Genomic DNA, 17,579 nt, shown 5'->3' with positions numbered 1-17,579 from the left:
TGACTCGTTTTCCTTTTGAAGATCTTCATGAGCCGCTCTCAATTTCTCAAGGTCTTGCTTCCTTTGAAGATAATCGTAGGACAGCCTTTCATGAGTTGTTGAGAGCGTTTCATGACGACTTTCAAGTTCCTCATACTTAACGTGAAGATTTTTTATGTCTTCAATTAAGGACTGAGATCGAGTCATTTCAGCGTCTAACAGATCATCGCTTTTGTCTAACAGTTTTTGAATGTGTTCCATAGCTTTCTGTTGTTCAGTTGCAATTTTAGCAAGTGTTTTGTAGCTAGGTTTGGAATCACAATCAGATTCATCGTCACTGGATGTTTGATAGTGAGTAGTGCGTGTGTTTACCTTGGCACCACGTGCCATGAAGCAGTAGGAAGGAGCGGAGTAGTCCTTGTCATTTGCATCGGTGTCGGTGATGAAGTCATTGTCTTCAGTGTTGAAGATGGACTTGGCAACGTATGCTGTAGCCAGACTCGCAACGCCAGAATCGGACTCCTCCTCAGACTCCACCTCCGCCTCCTCAGAAGCAGACTCCTCCTCAGAATCCATTTCCTTGCCAACAAACGCACGTGCCTTGCCAGATGAGCTCTTCTTGTGTGATGAAGACTTTGAGGAAGACTTGGAAGAAGACTTTGAGTATTTCTTCTTCTTCTTGTCGTCAGAGTCATACTCCTTGCTCTTCTTCTTCTTGTTGTTCTCATTGTCCCACTGTGGACACTCAGAGATGTAGTGGCCAGGCTTCTTGCACTTGTGACATGTTCTCTTCTTGTAGTCATGAGCAGAAGCTTCATCATTCCTTGAGCTTGATCGTGAAGACTTTCTGAACCCTTTCTTCTTGGTGAATTTTTGGAACTTCTTCACAAGCATAGCAAGCTCCTTTCCAATGTCTTCAGGATCATCAGAACTGCTGTCAGATTCTTCTTCGGATGAGGAGACAGCTTTTGCCTTCAAGGCACGAGTTCGCCCATAGCTGGGACCGTAGATGTCTCTTTTCTCAGAAAGCTGAAACTCGTGTGTGTTGAGCCTCTCAAGTATGTCAGACGGATCGAGTGTCTTGAAATCAGGGCGTTCTTGAATCATCAGGGCTAGGGTGTCAAACGAACTGTCAAGTGATCTCAGGAGTGTCTTGACGACTTCATGCTTGGTGATCTCAGTGGCGCCGAGGGCTTGAAGCTCATTTGTGATGTCAGTGAGTCGATCAAACGTGAGCTGGACATTCTCATTGTCATTTCTCTTGAAGCGGTTGAAGAGGTTGCGAAGGACACTGATTCTCTGATCTCTCTGGGTGGAGACGCCTTCGTTGACCTTGGAGAGCCAGTCCCAGACTAGCTTGGAAGTCTCCAACGCACTCACACGGCCATACTGTCCTTTGGTCAGATGACCACAGATGATATTCTTGGCAGTAGAGTCCAGTTGAACGAACTTCTTGACATCAGCAGCAGTGACACCTTCTCCAGCCTTGGGAACGCCGTTCTTGATGACATACCATAGGTCGACATCAATGGCTTCAAGATGCATGCGCATCTTATTCTTCCAGTAGGGATATTCAGTTCCATCGAAGACGGGGCACGCAGCGGAGACTTTAATTATCCCTGCAGTCGACATAGCTAAAACTCCAGGTGGTTAAACCGAATCACACAGAACAAGGGAGTACCTTGCTCTGATACCAATTGAAAGTGCTAGTGATCGACTAGAGGGGGGTGAATAGGCGATTTTTATGAAAGTCTTCTAAACATGGAAGTTTTGAAGACAAATGATAGAAGTAAACCTATTACCACGCAGCGTAAGGTAGACTACACTAGGCAAACCTTAGTCAGGTAATCAACGAAGTGAAAGCACGATGACTAATAGCAGCTAGGCAGTAGGGATCAGGTAGGAAGATATTGTGAAGCCAATCAGAACAAGCAGTCACTCAGTGAAGACAAAAGATAATGCAATCACGCAATGACTTCACAAGGACCAACAGTAAGTAAAGGGAAGGGAAGGATGAAACTAGTGACTCGTTAAAGACAATGATTTGTTGGACCAGTTCCAGTTGTTGTGACAACTGTATGTCTGGTTAGGGCGGCTAGGTATTTAAACCTGAGGACACACAGTCCCGGACACCCAGTCCTGAACACGCAGCTCAGAACCCTTAGTCCTCACCGTATTCCCCTTGAGCTAAGGTCACGCAGAGCTCGCCCAATCACTCTGGTAAGTCTTCAAGGTAGACTCCCAAACCTTCACAGACTTTGTTCACCGGCGATCCACAATGACTCTTGGATGCTCAGAATGCGACGCCTAACCGGCTGGAGGATTCACAGTCCTCAAGTGTAATAAGTCTTCAGATCACACAGACAAGAAGACTTAAGTGATGCCTAACACTCTTTGGCTCTGGGTGGTTAGGACTTTATCCTCGCAAGGAATTCTCTCTCAAAGGCTTCGAGGTGGGTTGCTCTCAAACGACAACAGCCGTACTTTAACTCTGAGCAGCCAACCGTTTATGGTTGTAGGGGGTGGGCTATTTATAGCCACTAGGCAACCCGACCTGATTTGTCCGAAATGACCCTGGGTCACTAAGGAACTGACACGTGTTCCAACGGTCAGATTTCAAACACACACGGCAACTTTACTTGGGCTACAAGCAAAGCTGACTTGTCCAACTCTGGACAAGATTCGCTCTCATAGTCTTCACTCGAAGACATAGGATTTTGGTTAAGCATCACTTCAGTCATTCTGACTGGTTCTCTTGGACCCCACTTAATAGTACGGTGGTTCCTATGACTCAACAAAGAAGAAAAAGAACTACGAAAGATCTAAGTCTTCGCGCTCCATAGTCTTCATGCGATGTCTTCTCTTGTCATAGTCTTCAATGTGAATGTCTTCACATACCACCTTTGACTTCAATGTCTTCATACATTTTTAGGGGTCATCTCTGGTAGGAAAACCGAATCAATGAGGGACTTCTACCTGTGTTATCCTGCAATTCTCACAAACACATTAGTCCCTCAACTAGGTTTGTCGTCAATACTCCAAAACCAACTAGGGGTGGCACTAGATGCACTTACAGGGATGCCCGGGCGTGACGAGCACGTCCACCACATCAGACCCGACAGGTCTACCCCATCACAAATCCACCCCATTGACCTACTGAATCCATTTGCTCTCTTTTCTTCTTCCTCCTCTGTGTCGGACGTCTCATAGCTCTGCCGCCACCCTTGTTCTATAGTTGTTCCAAGCCTCATCGCAGCCAGCATAGGCACAGTACTCCTCTCTGATGACATGTGGGAATCAGAAATTTGTGGCAACTAATAACATGTTGTGTTATTTTGCACAATATGATTGTCGAGGGTGAGGGTGATGGTGTAGCCCAAACCAACAAGTCCAAATCCCGAAAGATCAAGATGCAAATCAACTCATGAAATTTCTGCAGATGCATCGGAATCTTTAAGATCATCAGGTGCACACGCAACTACTCAGTGATCTTGTGAAGCATATGTGGACCCACAATAAAAATCAAAGAGCCAATGTTTGAGTTGTGCACATAAAATAAATTATATATAAGAACTATGTATTTTTTGCTACCTTTGTTATTTGTGTGCGACATTGGTGTGTATGATGGACGTGCATGAATTTGCATGTATATTAGAGTCATGATTTGAGGTATGTGGTTGCCGGACATGAGATATGAGTGGTGGTTTGGATGCGTGCGCGAGCGCGTCCACGGACTTATAGGTGGGCGGATTGGCAAGTCTGGTTGTAGACGCTTTTATCTCTGGATCCAAGAAAATAGATGGATATTCTTTCCAAAGAGAACCCCCCCTCCTTCCCGAACCCCTCTGTTCTCAAGAAAGGCATGTGATCTTATTTGTGAATCATGTTGGCTTTGTTCTTGGTCACCTGCGATGAAGTCGTAGTCGCTTTGCTTGAGAAGTGGTGACGATGACAGTGACGGGCAACCTCGATGGTGCCCCTCTTTGCAGTGACGTGTGTTGAGTCATTGTGGGTTGCGCGACCGGCTAGGTGTGCCCTGCTTGAGGGTGTGTTGTAATGGTTTTCGTACGGTTTTTGGTTAATTAATTGAATACACATTTCTTCTTAGTTAGTAGATTGAGCTTTACTTGATTTCAAAAAATGTGCTATTTTTAGCTATTATCTTTGTAGACTGATTAGTTGAGTTAATATTACTGCGATAGCTATCCCAAATGATTTAATATTTTTACGATAGCTATCCCAAAAATGTGATTTACGACCAGTTTGGCTTATGGACTACATTTAGAGAGGTATGTGTCCTTCTCTCGATAATCCTCTATGAACCCCTCTTATTTCAACGCATGTGCCTCTACATCATTGGTAGGTTCCATCCATTAGAAATTTTCCATACATGTAGTGTTACTCATAGCCATCCATTCCTCTCAAGTACTTACTCTTAAACTGCTCAATGATTAGACTAATAGAACAGAAGCAATATGATCTATAAATAATACTGCCTCTGTTCCTAAATATAAGTCTTTCTAGAGATTCCACTATGGACTATACGGATCAAAATGAGTGGATTTACACTCTAAAGTACGTCTATGCACATCTGTATGTAGTCTGCATTGAAATCTCTAAAAAATACTTATATTCAGGAACGGATGGAGTACATACAACCATGATAATATGACCACAAAGAAATACATAAATAATCATAGTTACATAGTGAGGCTAATATAATCTAGACAATTGAAGCACACACAAAAATTTGTTACATAGCTATTACTGTGAACCTATAGTTGGTATGCCAGATTTTACGGACATCACCATGTACAATGCAAAGTGACATATGTTTGCTTACAAAAGTTAACCTTTTGCTTTATATTTGCCTATATACTACACTTGAGGATGGTATGCCACTAGACATTCTTATCTTCTGAGTATACAGGTCTGAGAGAGGGAAGCATGGAAGAGAATGGTCAAGAAGCCCCTTCCCCAAAGTGTGAGGCATGATGTCTACTATGTAACCTCCTTTTTGTAGACTCGTGTTGGGCCTCGAAGCGCAGAGTTTTATAGAACAGTAGCATTTTTTTCAAGTGGATGACCTAAGGTTTATTAATTTGTGAGAGACGTAGGATGAAGATAATCTCTCTCAAACAACCCTGCAACTAAATAACAAAGAGTCTCTTGTGTCACCAACACACCCAATACAATGATAAATTGTATAGGCGCACTAGTTCGGCAAAGAGATGGTGATACAAGTGTAACATGGATGGTAGATATATGTTTTTGTAATCTAAAAAAACAGCAAGGTATACTAGTAACAAAAATGAGCAAAAATGGTATTACAATGCTTGAAAACAAGGCCTAGGGTTCATATTTTCACTAGTGCAAATTCTCTCAACAATGATAACATAATTAAATCATATAGGAATCCCTCAACATGCAAAAAAAAGTCACTCCAAAGTTCCTATCACGGGGAACATAACATGAAATTGCTTGTAGGGTACGAAACCACCTCAAAATTATTATTTCTGATCAATCTTTTGAGCTATTCCTATAAGTGTAACAAACAGCCCTAGAGTTCATACTAAAATAACACCATATAAAAACACTCAATCAACCAAATGTCACATAGATACTCCAATGTCACCACAAGTATCCGTGGGTCAATTATACAATATGCATCAAACAACTTCAGATTCATAATATTCAGTCCAACACAAATAACCTTAAAGAGTGCCCCAAGATTTCTACCGGAGAAACAAGGATGAAAACATGCATCAACCCCTATGCATAGATTATCCCAATGTCACTTTGAGAATCCGCGAGTTGAGTGCCAAAACATACATCAGGTGAATTAATAGAACACCCCATTGTCATCACGGGTATCCCACGCAAGACTTACATCAAGTCTTCTCAAATTCATAAAAATATTCAATCCGATAATAGTGAAACCTCAAAGGTAAAATTCAATTCATCACAAAAAGATAGAGAGGGAGAAACACCATATGATCCAACTATAATAACAAAGCTCGCGGTACAGTAAGATCGTGCCAAATCAAGAACACGAGAGAGAGAGAGATCAAACACATAGCTACTGGTACATACCCTCAACCCCGAGGGTGAACTACTCCCTCCTCGTCATGGAGGCCACCGGGATAATGAAAATGGCCTCTGGTGATGATTTCCCCCTCCGACAGGGTGCTGGAACGGGCTCCCGATTGGTTTTTCGTGGCTACAGAAGCTTGCGGCGGCGAAACTTTCGATCTAGGGTTCTTTTCGGGGTTTCCGTATTTATAAGGATTTTTGGCGTCAGAAACAAGTTATGGGGTTGCCTGAGAGGCCCACAAGCCGGGGGCACGCCCCTAGGCTTGTGGCCTCCTCGGTCACTTTCTGGCCCGACTCTGGTGCTTCGGGGGTCTCTTTTGGTCCATAAAAAATCCCCGTAAGTTTTTAGCCCATTCTGAGAACTTTTATTTCTACACAAAAAAACGACACCACAATAGTTCGGCTAAAAACAACGTCAGTCCGGGTTAGTTCTAATCAAATCATACCAAAACCATATAAAATTGTTGTAAACATATCATAAATACTTCATAAATTATATATACGTTGAAGACGTATCAAGGCCTGAAAGAACAATTGCCACTAGCCAATCATATTGTCCAGGACATGACACTCGATAGGCTGGCGCTAGGAGGAGCACCTCGAACACAAGGGCGGATAGATCCCAGAATGTCCTGACAACAAAAGCGGGATGCAAAGATACATCGAGTTGAAATGTCCAACAAAGCACCTGGATTGTCCGACTAAGATAGGAGCCCCTGGATAGTCACTCAGACGCAGCGGAGTCGTCACTACCGACCTACAACTGGTTGATGCTTGATGATTAATATTTTTGCACTCATCACACTGTTGTTTAAACCAGATAATCCCAAAATTTCCTAGAGAATCACTTCGATATAGCTACTAATGACTAATGAATGCAAGGAATTGCGAAATCCTTTGTTTGATGTGTTTTCACTAAAAATGGGCTGAAACATGGAAGAATGTGTCACATAGAAGAAAACATGAAGTGTGGTAGCAAGGCAAGTCAACACTACGCATCCAGGACAGAAGACGGTGCATGATACGAGCGCACGCGCTTATACTAGCGGTTGTACCACGCACCAACGGCTCCAAGGCGTCCACCCGAACAACTTCTATAAAGGGAGGCGTGCGGAGATCCAGATGGAGATGCGGGGCGCGGAGGAGGCTCGCGCCGCATGTCCCACCGCACGCATTGTGGCCGGCCTGCCTCCGGATAGTCCCGACGAGGAGTTGCTAGAGCACATGAAGGTGGAGGCACCAGAGTAGGAGGAGGTGACAGAGATGGTGGTGCCACTGCGGGAGGACTCAGAGGAGCCGCTGTCAGACGACGAGGGGAAGGCATCGGCGCCGGTCCCGCCCGAATTCAGGATGAAGGACGTGCTTGCGAAGTTTGAGCTTGCCCAAGCTAGGAGGCGACGGAGCAGCGGGCCATCCTCGAATCCATCCACTCGGAGGTGAAGGTGAAGGCCAACCACCGTTTTCTCTACGAGGGAGCATTGGAGGTCGACGAGGCCTTGGAGTCCGACCAGAACGACGAGGAGGTGCCCCCGTTTCGCCCGGCCTCCAATGACCATGAGGCCAGCACTCTGACAAAAACTTTATCGACATATCTGATGACGAGTAGTGTAGATGGTAGTTTACCAATGGTTCGTAGCATAGATCATGGTTGTTGCATGTCTTTGCAAAGAAATGAAAATCTTAAAATGGGGAGTGTGGTTGTGAAGTGTGAAATATGAAGGGCTACTCATTAAATTTGAGGGCCCTCAACCTGGCAGACGGCTGGTGTAATCTTTGCAGACCATAGCAGATGGTTGAGCTTGGTGACCGTGTGAAATATGAAGGGTGACCGATGACCATCCATGAACGCGGCCGGACGCGTCCATGAACGTTTGATGCCTCACTTTGCTACGTGTGGTTGAAGACGATGTGACACTTGGTATTGATTGAGCATGGAGCTGCTTGTGCATCTAGTACTACCTCCGTCTCGATGAATAAGTCATTCGCGTAGTTTTATGTTGATGATTTAAATATCTAAATATGTATTATATGTGTCAAAAAAATATGTATTTAGAAACTACATCATTAAAAATCTAGCGATATACTTTTCATGCCATATAACACATATTTATTCTTTAATAAATCGATGATCTAGGACCACGTGAATGACTTATTCCGTTTTAGAAGGAGAAGAAAAACCAGCTGAAAACCGGCGTGGCATGGCACCAGGATTTTGGTTACGAGGCGCATGAATATTCGTTACGTGGTGGCACATGAAAACTGAGCACGCATTGCCTGGCCGCGCAAAACCGCGAGCTCGTGTATTTGACCGGCCGGCCTATGCGAACGTGCTTGGCCGACTCGAGAAGAGCGGCAGATGGCAGGAAAGGAGCCGGGGAGGAAGCAGCCACGAAGCTTCATGGGCTCCGAGGGCATCTGTCGCAGCAACACACGGCGCCCGCCACCGACCACCTCGGCGGGGTGGCGTCCGGCCACAAGATCCAATCTCTCATTTGGGCTCGAGCCTAGCCTATATTCCTTCCTCCCTCCTCCTTGGACCACCACCACCACTGCCCGTGCCCGGCCCTGCCTGCCACCATGTCAGTCAACCCTGCGCTACTGCCTCCGGGCCCCGCCTAGGGTGGCCATGTGGTCGTCGTCTACAGATACCTCTCCCGTACATGGAGCTGATATTATTTGAGAGGAAAATAGCCGTGCATACGGGTACGGCCCCGTCCTTTCGACCTCTCTACCGTACACGGGTACACCCCGTGCTGCCCGGATCTCTGCGTACTATAATTCCACTAGCGCCTGCACCCGCGTTCGTTCCATTTGATTAAGCACGATCACAGGCGTTTCATCAGTGGTCCAAGCAATGGTTTTACAACTTTCTAGAGTAGGTACGATGGTTGGTGTGGTGTGGGAGACAGCACATTTGGATCCTACCAAATGCAGAACGCTGATGAATCTCATCTCGGCGGCCTTGCATGCTTGGAACAAGGGCATGCTTACTAGTAGCATGGAGAAACAATGCAAAAACACCACAGGAAGCAAAGCATGCAGGAACAAGGGCCACCATGCTTTGCTTGCGGAGCATACGGAAAGAGCATGCATGCCGTCCGATGATCTCACGCTTCTTCAGCACCCGTTATTCGTATCATCTGCGCTGCGCTTCTTCAGCTTGCATGCATGATGGTTGATGGGAGCTCAGTTCTCGTGATCCCAGACTTCGGACGCCCGCGCTCTTGTATGGCCCGTGGGTCTTGTTCACGAACAGCTCCTCCCCGGTCAGCACACGCTTCTGCGACAACAAAAAGGCGCTTACATCAGATTCAGATGGAAAACGTACGGCTAAATCTTCTTCTTCTAATAACTTAACTTGACAGGATTAGTAGTTTCTAGAGTGCAAGTAGGGATATTTACACTTAAAAAGGTACTGTAGCATCCACAGTAAAACAGATGGAACGATTCTCTATCTGGAATCTATTGTACTAGTATATTACTACGTCGTTCCTCGGGCCTAAACTGGTTTTATCTCACTGGCCGGCCTGCAAGATACCCTGAAGAAACGACTAAACATATGCGGCCAGTAGTATTATCTAGAACCAACAGATCGACCAACCGCGGCAAGTGTCTCTGTGTTACTGCTGCTACCATATTTAGGGTGACAGGCATGCAGTTTTTTCTAATAGACGGGATCCAGATTCAGGTGGTGTGTACTGCTAACTGCCACGCAAACGCAGCAGCAGCTGCGTTCCAAGTCGTGTCGAAATTGTGACGCTGCTTTCATTTCACCGCATTTGCACTGTGATCAAGACGGAGTAAGTGTCCCAATCGCTCACCTCATCTTTGATGCTGCACAGGACCTTGAAGTCCTCCTCAGGGATCTCCCACCCGAACACCTGGATGTTCTCCTTGATCCTCTCGTCTTTGCTCGACTTGGGAATGACGCTCGTTCCCCTCTGCAGAGCCCACCTGATGAGCACCTGCCCCGGGGTCTTGTTCAGCTTGTTGGCCACCTGCAGTTCAACCCTTAGATTGAGCTACTAGTACACGGTAGACGGTACATTTCTGAACATACGCACCTTCTCAACAACCGGGTCATGCGCAAGGTTCTTCTCTGAAGAACCCAGTGGGGAGTAAGCCTGCACAAGGAAAACAAGAATACCCTTTAGCACTTCCGTTTTGGAAACCAATAGGCTGCTAAGATATTATTACACCAGCGAGGTCAATTGATCATATCTCAGTTTCAGAAGAAATATATCTTACGGTGACATGGATCCCGCGCTTCTTGCAGGCCTCGAACATCTTGTCGTTCTTCCAGCCAGGGTGCATTTCCATCTGTCAGATGAAGCAAGTAGCAAACATCACTACGGTCAAAAAATCGGTTTCGGTAAATGTCGCGTTACTGATCAAATCTGAGGGTTCTCAACCTGGCAAACGGCCGGCGGAATCTTTGCAGACCGTAGCAGCCGGTCGAGCTTGGTCACCGTGTAGTTGCAGACGCCGATGTCCTTAACCAGCCCGTCCTTGACAAGGTTCTCCATCTCCTTCCACACCCCCTCCATGTCGAATTCCAGCACCTCCCCTGCTTCCGGAGGCTTGTGTGCCCCATCTTTCAGCCGGAACGGCCAATGGATCTGCGTTCATTTTGTTAATTATTAATAATTAATATATCCATAGAAAGAACCGGTAACTGAAGTATACAAGATAATAGCAATAAAGCTATAAACAATTAAGAACTACACTGTCCTTTATTGCCGGACAAGGCAACAATGAGAGCAAGAAATTTGCATGCAAAAGAAGTCACTGGTTTTATATTTCTTACGTGGTAAAGATCGATGTAGTCCAACTGTAGATCCTTGAGCGTGTTCTCTAATGCTGGACGCACCCTCTCAGGGACCAAGTTTGTACACCTATGAAGTGACCAAAACAACGATCAAAATTCAGATGCTTGAAACACGCCGTAAGTTACCCACATCGAAATACAATCTGCATGACTCTGCACGTAAGCACGCACCAGAGTTCTGTGGTGTAAAACTGTATCTGAAAGCCCAAGCGAGGGCATGGCGATATACATACCTCGGTGATGGCCGTCTGAACGGAGTGGGCAGTATCCGATCCAGCCCTCCAGGTGCCCAATCCGACGGCCGGCATGGCATGCCCGCTCTTGAGGACGAAGTGCTGTTGCTTCTCCTGCCCCATCGTCGCCTTGGCGCTCGCCATGATCGATCGCGCCTTCTGAATCTCAAACCTCTCTTCTCTTCTCAAGTCTTCTCTCCTTTCCAATGTCCGTGAGCAACTTCTTTATTCCACCGAGGAAGGAGATACGGCTTCGCGCTGGAATATATAGGGATGGAGAGTTCTAGGGAGAGATGCCACGTACATCTGCATCCATGGACAGATGGCGGGAGGTCACCGCCTAGGGTGCATGTGTGTCACCGTGCTCCGGTGCATGGAGCACGGGTTGCACTGCGAGAACTCGCCAGAACCCATATAGGTGGCCAGCAACACGGCAAAATTTGTCACTTGGCTCAAGGGACCAGAACGAACTTGCTTACCTGCCGTCTCTCTGGACGATGACGAGGAAATAAAGTTGGCTTTATAGCAGGCAGAAAGATTTGATTGTAACATGTAGAGGCCTATGCCAAACTTTCTACCCCTTAATCATCCAATACTATTTCAAACTAATCTGAATTTGCAGCAGATTAAAGTTGCGACTCACGGCCCTTAATTGCTGCTGCGAATTGCCAATCCACGAGATACCGATCGTGTTCTCTTCTCCTTGCATACGTATAAAAGTACAAAGTACAGCAGTATATTTGTTACTCTAGAAAAATGACTGACTGAGAACTATACTAATTCATGCTTCTTTCAGATAAAGTAGTCCCTTCCTGGCTGATCAAAGAGTAGCAAAGAGACTCTTTTAATTGTCTTGAACCTGGCTATATATAAATGGATGGCAATCGTGGGTTCCCACAGCAGATTTAAGTCTACAACTCAAAGCCCGTAATTGCCCATGCCAATTAATCCACTAGACACTCATCGTCTTCTCCTTACATATGTACTCCCACTGTAAAGAAATATAAAAGCGTTTATAGATTACTAAAGTAGTGATCTAAACGCTCTTATATTTCTTTATGGAGTGAGTACAAACTACAAGAGTATATTTACTCTAGAAAAAATGGCTAACTGCAGTATTTTATTGTTTTTCTCATATGAATAGTCCATTCCTGGCCGATCCAAGAGTGAGGCTCAGCATCGTAGCAACAAGACTCCTTTCGCTGTCTTGAACCTATATACATATATGGTTGGGGACTTTGTAGCCACGGAAAGCAACCAAATCACTTGGTCGGGTCACTCGATCGGTCTGCGTTGCTGCTGCTGCTCTCATCCGGGTTCTGTACATCGGTTCTACCGTCCTCTAACTGGGATGTTTCAGGTGGTGTGGTGACCTCATCGGAAGGAAGCTGTTCCTGAATCTTCTGTACTCCAGTGTACCGAGCAAGATCAACCCATTGCTGCAGCGAACATAGTAGCAAGTGAGGAGGGAGAAAGGCAGATGTGCTAGTGCTAGGGACCTTTAATAAACATATCGCTTGCTTGAAAAATCCGAAAGGTATGCAGATTACTTTCTAAGATAACATAGAAGCACCATCCAATAATAAGTATGAAAAATAATGAATGGATGATGATCTCCTCACAACAATATGAGCTAACCACACTCTTCTCAGCTTTCTTGTTATGGAATATTTATGTCGCTTACTCTTTAGTGTTCTGTTTGTTTAGGGTAAACAGTTTGAGACTACAGTATGCTACCAGCACCACAAATCTTAGAAGATGAAGTGTCCAACCTGTGTTCCCAAGTATGAGTTGACTGTCCTTGCTACAAAGGACAAGAGACCAGCAAGAAGTGGCTGATTATACTGAGTTGCCAGGCTCTCTCCTAGTCGATGCTCCAATAAGCCAGCAATGATCTTCAACATGAATACAGTAAAAAAATTAGATAAAGGAGGCCTATAACTAAATAAGTACATAAGCTGGAAATGGATCAATTTTTCACTGGAGCACGTTCGAAATGCAGAAAATCTATTACCAGATTCTGGAGCACTGGTTGCAAATAAGCAAAAATGTTTCGAGTACCCATACCGAGACTTAAACACAAAGAAGGTTATTTATAAGCAGTACATTTCAACAATAACCAACTTATGCCCGGAACTTTAGTTACTTATGCAACTCAAAAGATCAATATATCTAATCAGGATTAATGATAATTAGTTACTTCTATCTAAAAATGATATTTAGTTATACACCTTGGGTACCACTCGGGTAGAAAGATGTAAATTTGAGGTCAAGGTTTCATACTTTCACAACAAAACATAACCTAAACCTTTCAACTGAAAGCAACTAAGTTATTCCAACAAGTTACCTGATACCGCAAATTTGCTGATGTTCCAAGAAAGCAACTATAAACAGCTGCCGACTTCAAAACAGGAGCTCTCTTTCGCCCTGCTCCCACACTCGCTGAAGGTTTCAGCAATCCTCGAGCAGCATACAGGAGATCTGAGGAAACTCCAGCCCCAACACCAGAAATAAACCCAACACCAGCAAGTTTCAAACCACCAACTATTACTGCGGCGACCCTCTGGTTCATATTCCAATTCCGACCAAAGGTATTCTTTTGGAACGCGTTATCTGGCAATGATCCCAGAAGGCCTTTGACAAAGCCCAAGCTCTGACCAGAATCATCATCGGTAAAAGAAAGCACTGAAATAGTTGGAGCAGGTAGCCACACTGTAAAAAAATCGACAACAGACCCTCTAATAGTATCAGTGAGGACATAGTCAATTTCCTCAAAAAATCGCCCTTTCCGTCTTTCGTACTGTGCTAGTAGAGTGGTTGAAATTGATATAGCCTCTTCAATTGCTAATCTTTGAAGGAATTTTGGGTCTGCGAGCAATCTTTCCCGGAAACCCTGCAACAGTTGATTGGCTTGAATGAATCTGTATATAATGGAGTCTTATTTATTTAACAATAGCTACAATATTTATTCTGTTTTCAAGTCAAGAACAGCATGTGCTTCAAAATCTCAGAGGATTTCCAGCAACACCAATCAGATAAATTAACAAGATATATAGGTGGAAAGGACCACGGAGCAAAACAGAATCAATGAAAAGTTCCTTACTTGGAATCGGTGAATTAGTTCAGTCATAACAGGGTTTTTGTCAAGGTCAAAGAAGTTCTGCAATATCTCAGGAGAAACAACTCCAAGATCTATTCCTTTCTGAAGATCCTGCAATAGTTCAGTGAAAGAGTTCCATTAGCAAAACTATACAAATCCGATGGTGCGACGATAAGGAAATGTTTTGGCCACAGTTTTTTTTTTTACTAATAGAGATCTGACCATGACTGCTTTCATTAAATACCTGGGGTAAAGCTTCAGGCCTCCTGCCAGCAGCATTCATAACTCTAGCAATTTCGGCACGGTCAAAGCAATTTCTACTGCAAATTTTAGCCGCTGAATACCATAAGAAATCAGCAACTGGGATTTGACCTTCCCTCCTTATACTCTGTCTTTCAGGATCAAGTAGTACCACAACATGATCTTTCTTCGGCAACTTTTTAGATACTCTGGCAGGAACACCAGTTCCTCGTGACCCATATATAAGATGGCTTGCACCTGCCACAACAATTAGTATCCCTGGAGGATCTTTACCATTAAGTTCTTTCATAATTATCTGAGACATGGTATAATCATCAACTACCCTTGCTTGTGCTGATAAATATGAATTCGGACCAAAAGGAGAGTCACGAGTTGATGTAATATTCTCTATGAATGACCGGCCAGACCTAAAACCAGAAATGAAGCCAGAGCCTGCCGGAGGAGCATATTCCTTTCTTTCTGCTTTTGAAAGGCCTCCAATCCCCTCTGCTTGGACAGTTCTTTTCACCTACTCAATAAGGGAACGTTAAATTCTACTCATATTCATAGGTTAAGTAGTATGCACAACATAACAGTATGCAAGTTATATCATGGTTTTCGGAATTAGACTCATTGAATAATTTATGCCGAGTTGTCTAGGTACTCAATAGCGCCCATGCCTGCTAAAGCAGTTGCAGCAAGCTGCAGAAAAACTGTTCACAGGATGTGGCACAACAACTGCAATCTAAAGTATGGATATAAGATTAACACATAGGCATCAAGGAAAAACTTTGCAGGTGTCAGAAATTAGAAGAATTTGAATCGCTAGTGCACAATGGTATTGGTAATAAAATGTTACAAGTTCCTGCGAACTGTTGAATAGACAGTGAATAGATTATAAAAGCTATCAATCACCTGCAGTGGGGTTCCAGTAGCAACAAGCTTAATTCCCTTATCACGACAGAAATTTAGAAGAGGTTCATACTCCTTCCAACGCTCTGATGGCCAGTGCGACGTGTACAACTTTAAGATGCTGCCATCAATCCTACATAAAGCATAAGCTTGTAGAATGTTACAAAAAATGGAGTGCGGTCTCACTCAAGAATGCATATCATTTGTGGATAACAGATTCTTCAGGAAGATGAAATGTCCATCAGCATTGAAATCCTATAACTTTAATTGCGATAGAAACACTGCATTAACTGCACTGTTAAATACTCCCTCCGTTCGGAATTACTTGTCTCGGATATGGATGTATCTAGAACTAAAATACGTCTAGATACATCCATTTCTGCGACAAGTAATTCTGAACGGAGGGAGTAGAAACAGAGATGTAACTCATATAACTTCCATTATATTCTTATAGTAAAAATAAGATGTTAAGGAGCAAAAGATACATTGCCTATTCATCTAAGTGGACACCAGGTGTACTTCATCTATTGAAAATAAAACATTGTGAATAAATACAGATTCAATGGAACAGAGTAGCAACGTAGGAGGGTTAACGTACTAGCCTGGTAGTTATTTAATGCATTGCATGTCTCACAACAAATCAGAAAGGCACAGACATGTCCACAGCTCCACATCACTAATCAGCGCTCCAAGCGAAGATAGAGAAATCCCAAGCTCTATGTGTTACCCAAACTGATCTCAAGCACCAGAGTTTGAAAAAAGGTTTCCCTGTCAGTCTATGACTCTGGTGGTTCCAACTTCCAAGTGGCACTGTTGTTCAGGCCTGGCCCTTACAATCTTAACCACAGCTCTTGCTAGTCGCAGATTATGCCAACAGGATGGAAAATTAGAGAGATCAGAGTTCAATTCTATGAGCACCCCAATCTCCTAAGACAAAGAAATGTCAATGAACCATAATATGAACCCGTAATGTCCAACAAGCGTCAAGCAAACAGAACTAAAATTCCAGCGATTTCTCGACATGCGGTTGCAAGCAGGTGAACCATGTTCTTATCGGAAGCAATTCTCCGGATAACTTGATTAAAATTGTGTAAGGGGGTGCAGCGCACCTTCCGCGCATGAAGTCGTCGAGCTGCTGCTGGAGGTCGCAGGGGAAGGCCTCGAGCGCGAGGGACATGCGCCTCTGGGCGTCGGCGCAGCGGGCGGCGAGCTTGGTGACGATCTCGAGCTCGAGGACGCGGTCGTCGGGGTCGGGCACGAGCTCGGCCTCGCCGAGGTAGACGACCCTGGCGGCCGCCAGCTTGTCCCACACCCGGCCCTTGGCCTCCCTCCCCACCGCCTGCGGCTCCCCGATGACGGTCGCGTCGTACACCCTCGACACGGCCGACTCGTCGCCCTCGGGCTCCTTCTCCTTCGTCGGGGGCGGCGGGGCGGGGGCCGGAGACTCGGCGGGAGGCGATGGGGGGGACGCCTGGTCGTCGGCGGCAGCGGCGGGGGGCGCGCGAAGCACCGCGGAGGCGGCGGCGAGGGAGGGGATGAGGAGGAGGAAGTCACGGCGGGAGGATGCGGAAGCGGAGACGCTGCGGCGGGGGGAGGGGGCGGCGCCGGAGTTGAGGGGCTTGGTGCTGAGGCGGGAGCGGGGAGACGGGAGGAGCGGTTTGAAGGAGGCGGCGGCGTTTCTGAGCGGCGCGTGGGACATTTTCGGAGCTCCGCTTCGCCGGCAGCACCGCGGCCGCGGGGGCGGGGGAGCAACGATCTCTTGTGCTTAGACTAGTGAAACTCTTCTTCCCTTTGTGGTTGTGGTGATGGATAAACTCACTTAGATTTTGATTTGAATTTGTGTTCTGGCAATTTGGAGCTTTATTAATTTTTCAAATAAAACCATATGTCGGCAGCACTTTTCGCCTAAAATGTTTTAACTTGCGGGACTATTTTACAGGCAATTTTTGGGATTTCAATCAAAACTAGCAAAAAGAACTTAAATTTTGGTGACAAACTCAGTTGAATCTGTGACGCTGGTAGGATTTCAATGGTTGAACACTCCTCAGCCACATCATGTAAGCTTGGCACCAGGCCATCCACATCGACGCGATTCCTACTGGACATGCGCACAAGACGACGAGGGAAATACTTTTTTTTTGGAACGGAGGCAAAAGATTTGCCTCATCGATTAATTAAGCAGAAGAGAATTGAA

At 45.2% G+C, this 17,579-nt stretch overlaps 1 protein-coding gene and 1 pseudogene across 1 annotated transcript; both read right to left on the bottom strand.

Annotated features, from left to right (window-relative positions):
* Positions 1-8,882: 8,882 nt before the first annotated feature.
* On the bottom strand, positions 8,883-11,379 carry LOC123157666 (aldose reductase-like; annotated as a pseudogene).
* Positions 11,380-11,981: 602 nt separating this feature from the next.
* Positions 11,982-17,171, bottom strand: LOC123059935 (protein RETICULATA-RELATED 6, chloroplastic). Its single transcript, XM_044482490.1, has 7 exons — positions 16,495-17,171; positions 15,389-15,518; positions 14,478-15,002; positions 14,237-14,344; positions 13,481-14,026; positions 12,906-13,028; positions 11,982-12,572 (listed from the first exon to the last, which is right to left on the bottom strand). The coding sequence occupies exons 1-7, from the start codon at positions 17,082-17,084 to the stop codon at positions 12,396-12,398; spliced, it is 2,199 nt and encodes a 732-aa protein (XP_044338425.1). The 5' UTR covers positions 17,085-17,171; the 3' UTR covers positions 11,982-12,395.
* Between the last annotated feature and the right edge of the window lie 408 nt (positions 17,172-17,579).

Source organism: Triticum aestivum, chromosome 1A (assembly GCF_018294505.1).
Source record: "Triticum aestivum cultivar Chinese Spring chromosome 1A, IWGSC CS RefSeq v2.1, whole genome shotgun sequence".
Taxonomy (NCBI): domain Eukaryota; kingdom Viridiplantae; phylum Streptophyta; class Magnoliopsida; order Poales; family Poaceae; genus Triticum; species Triticum aestivum.
The sequence above is the reverse complement of the archived record's forward strand: the minus strand, read 5'-3'. Positions and strand labels throughout refer to the sequence as shown.

Bases quoted from the DNA above. Each gene is read 5' to 3' on its own strand.
- LOC123059935 (XM_044482490.1), bottom strand. From the start codon at position 17,084: ATGTCCCACGCGCCGCTCAGAAACGCCGCCGCCTCCTTCAAACCGCTC. The intron at 15,003-15,388 runs GTGATTGATAGC...CTTATTGAGTAG, and splicing joins CTACTGGAACCCCACTGCAG to GTGAAAAGAACTGTCCAAGC. The intron at 14,027-14,236 runs GTAAGGAACTTT...CAACTGTTGCAG, and splicing joins AACTAATTCACCGATTCCAA to GGTTTCCGGGAAAGATTGCT.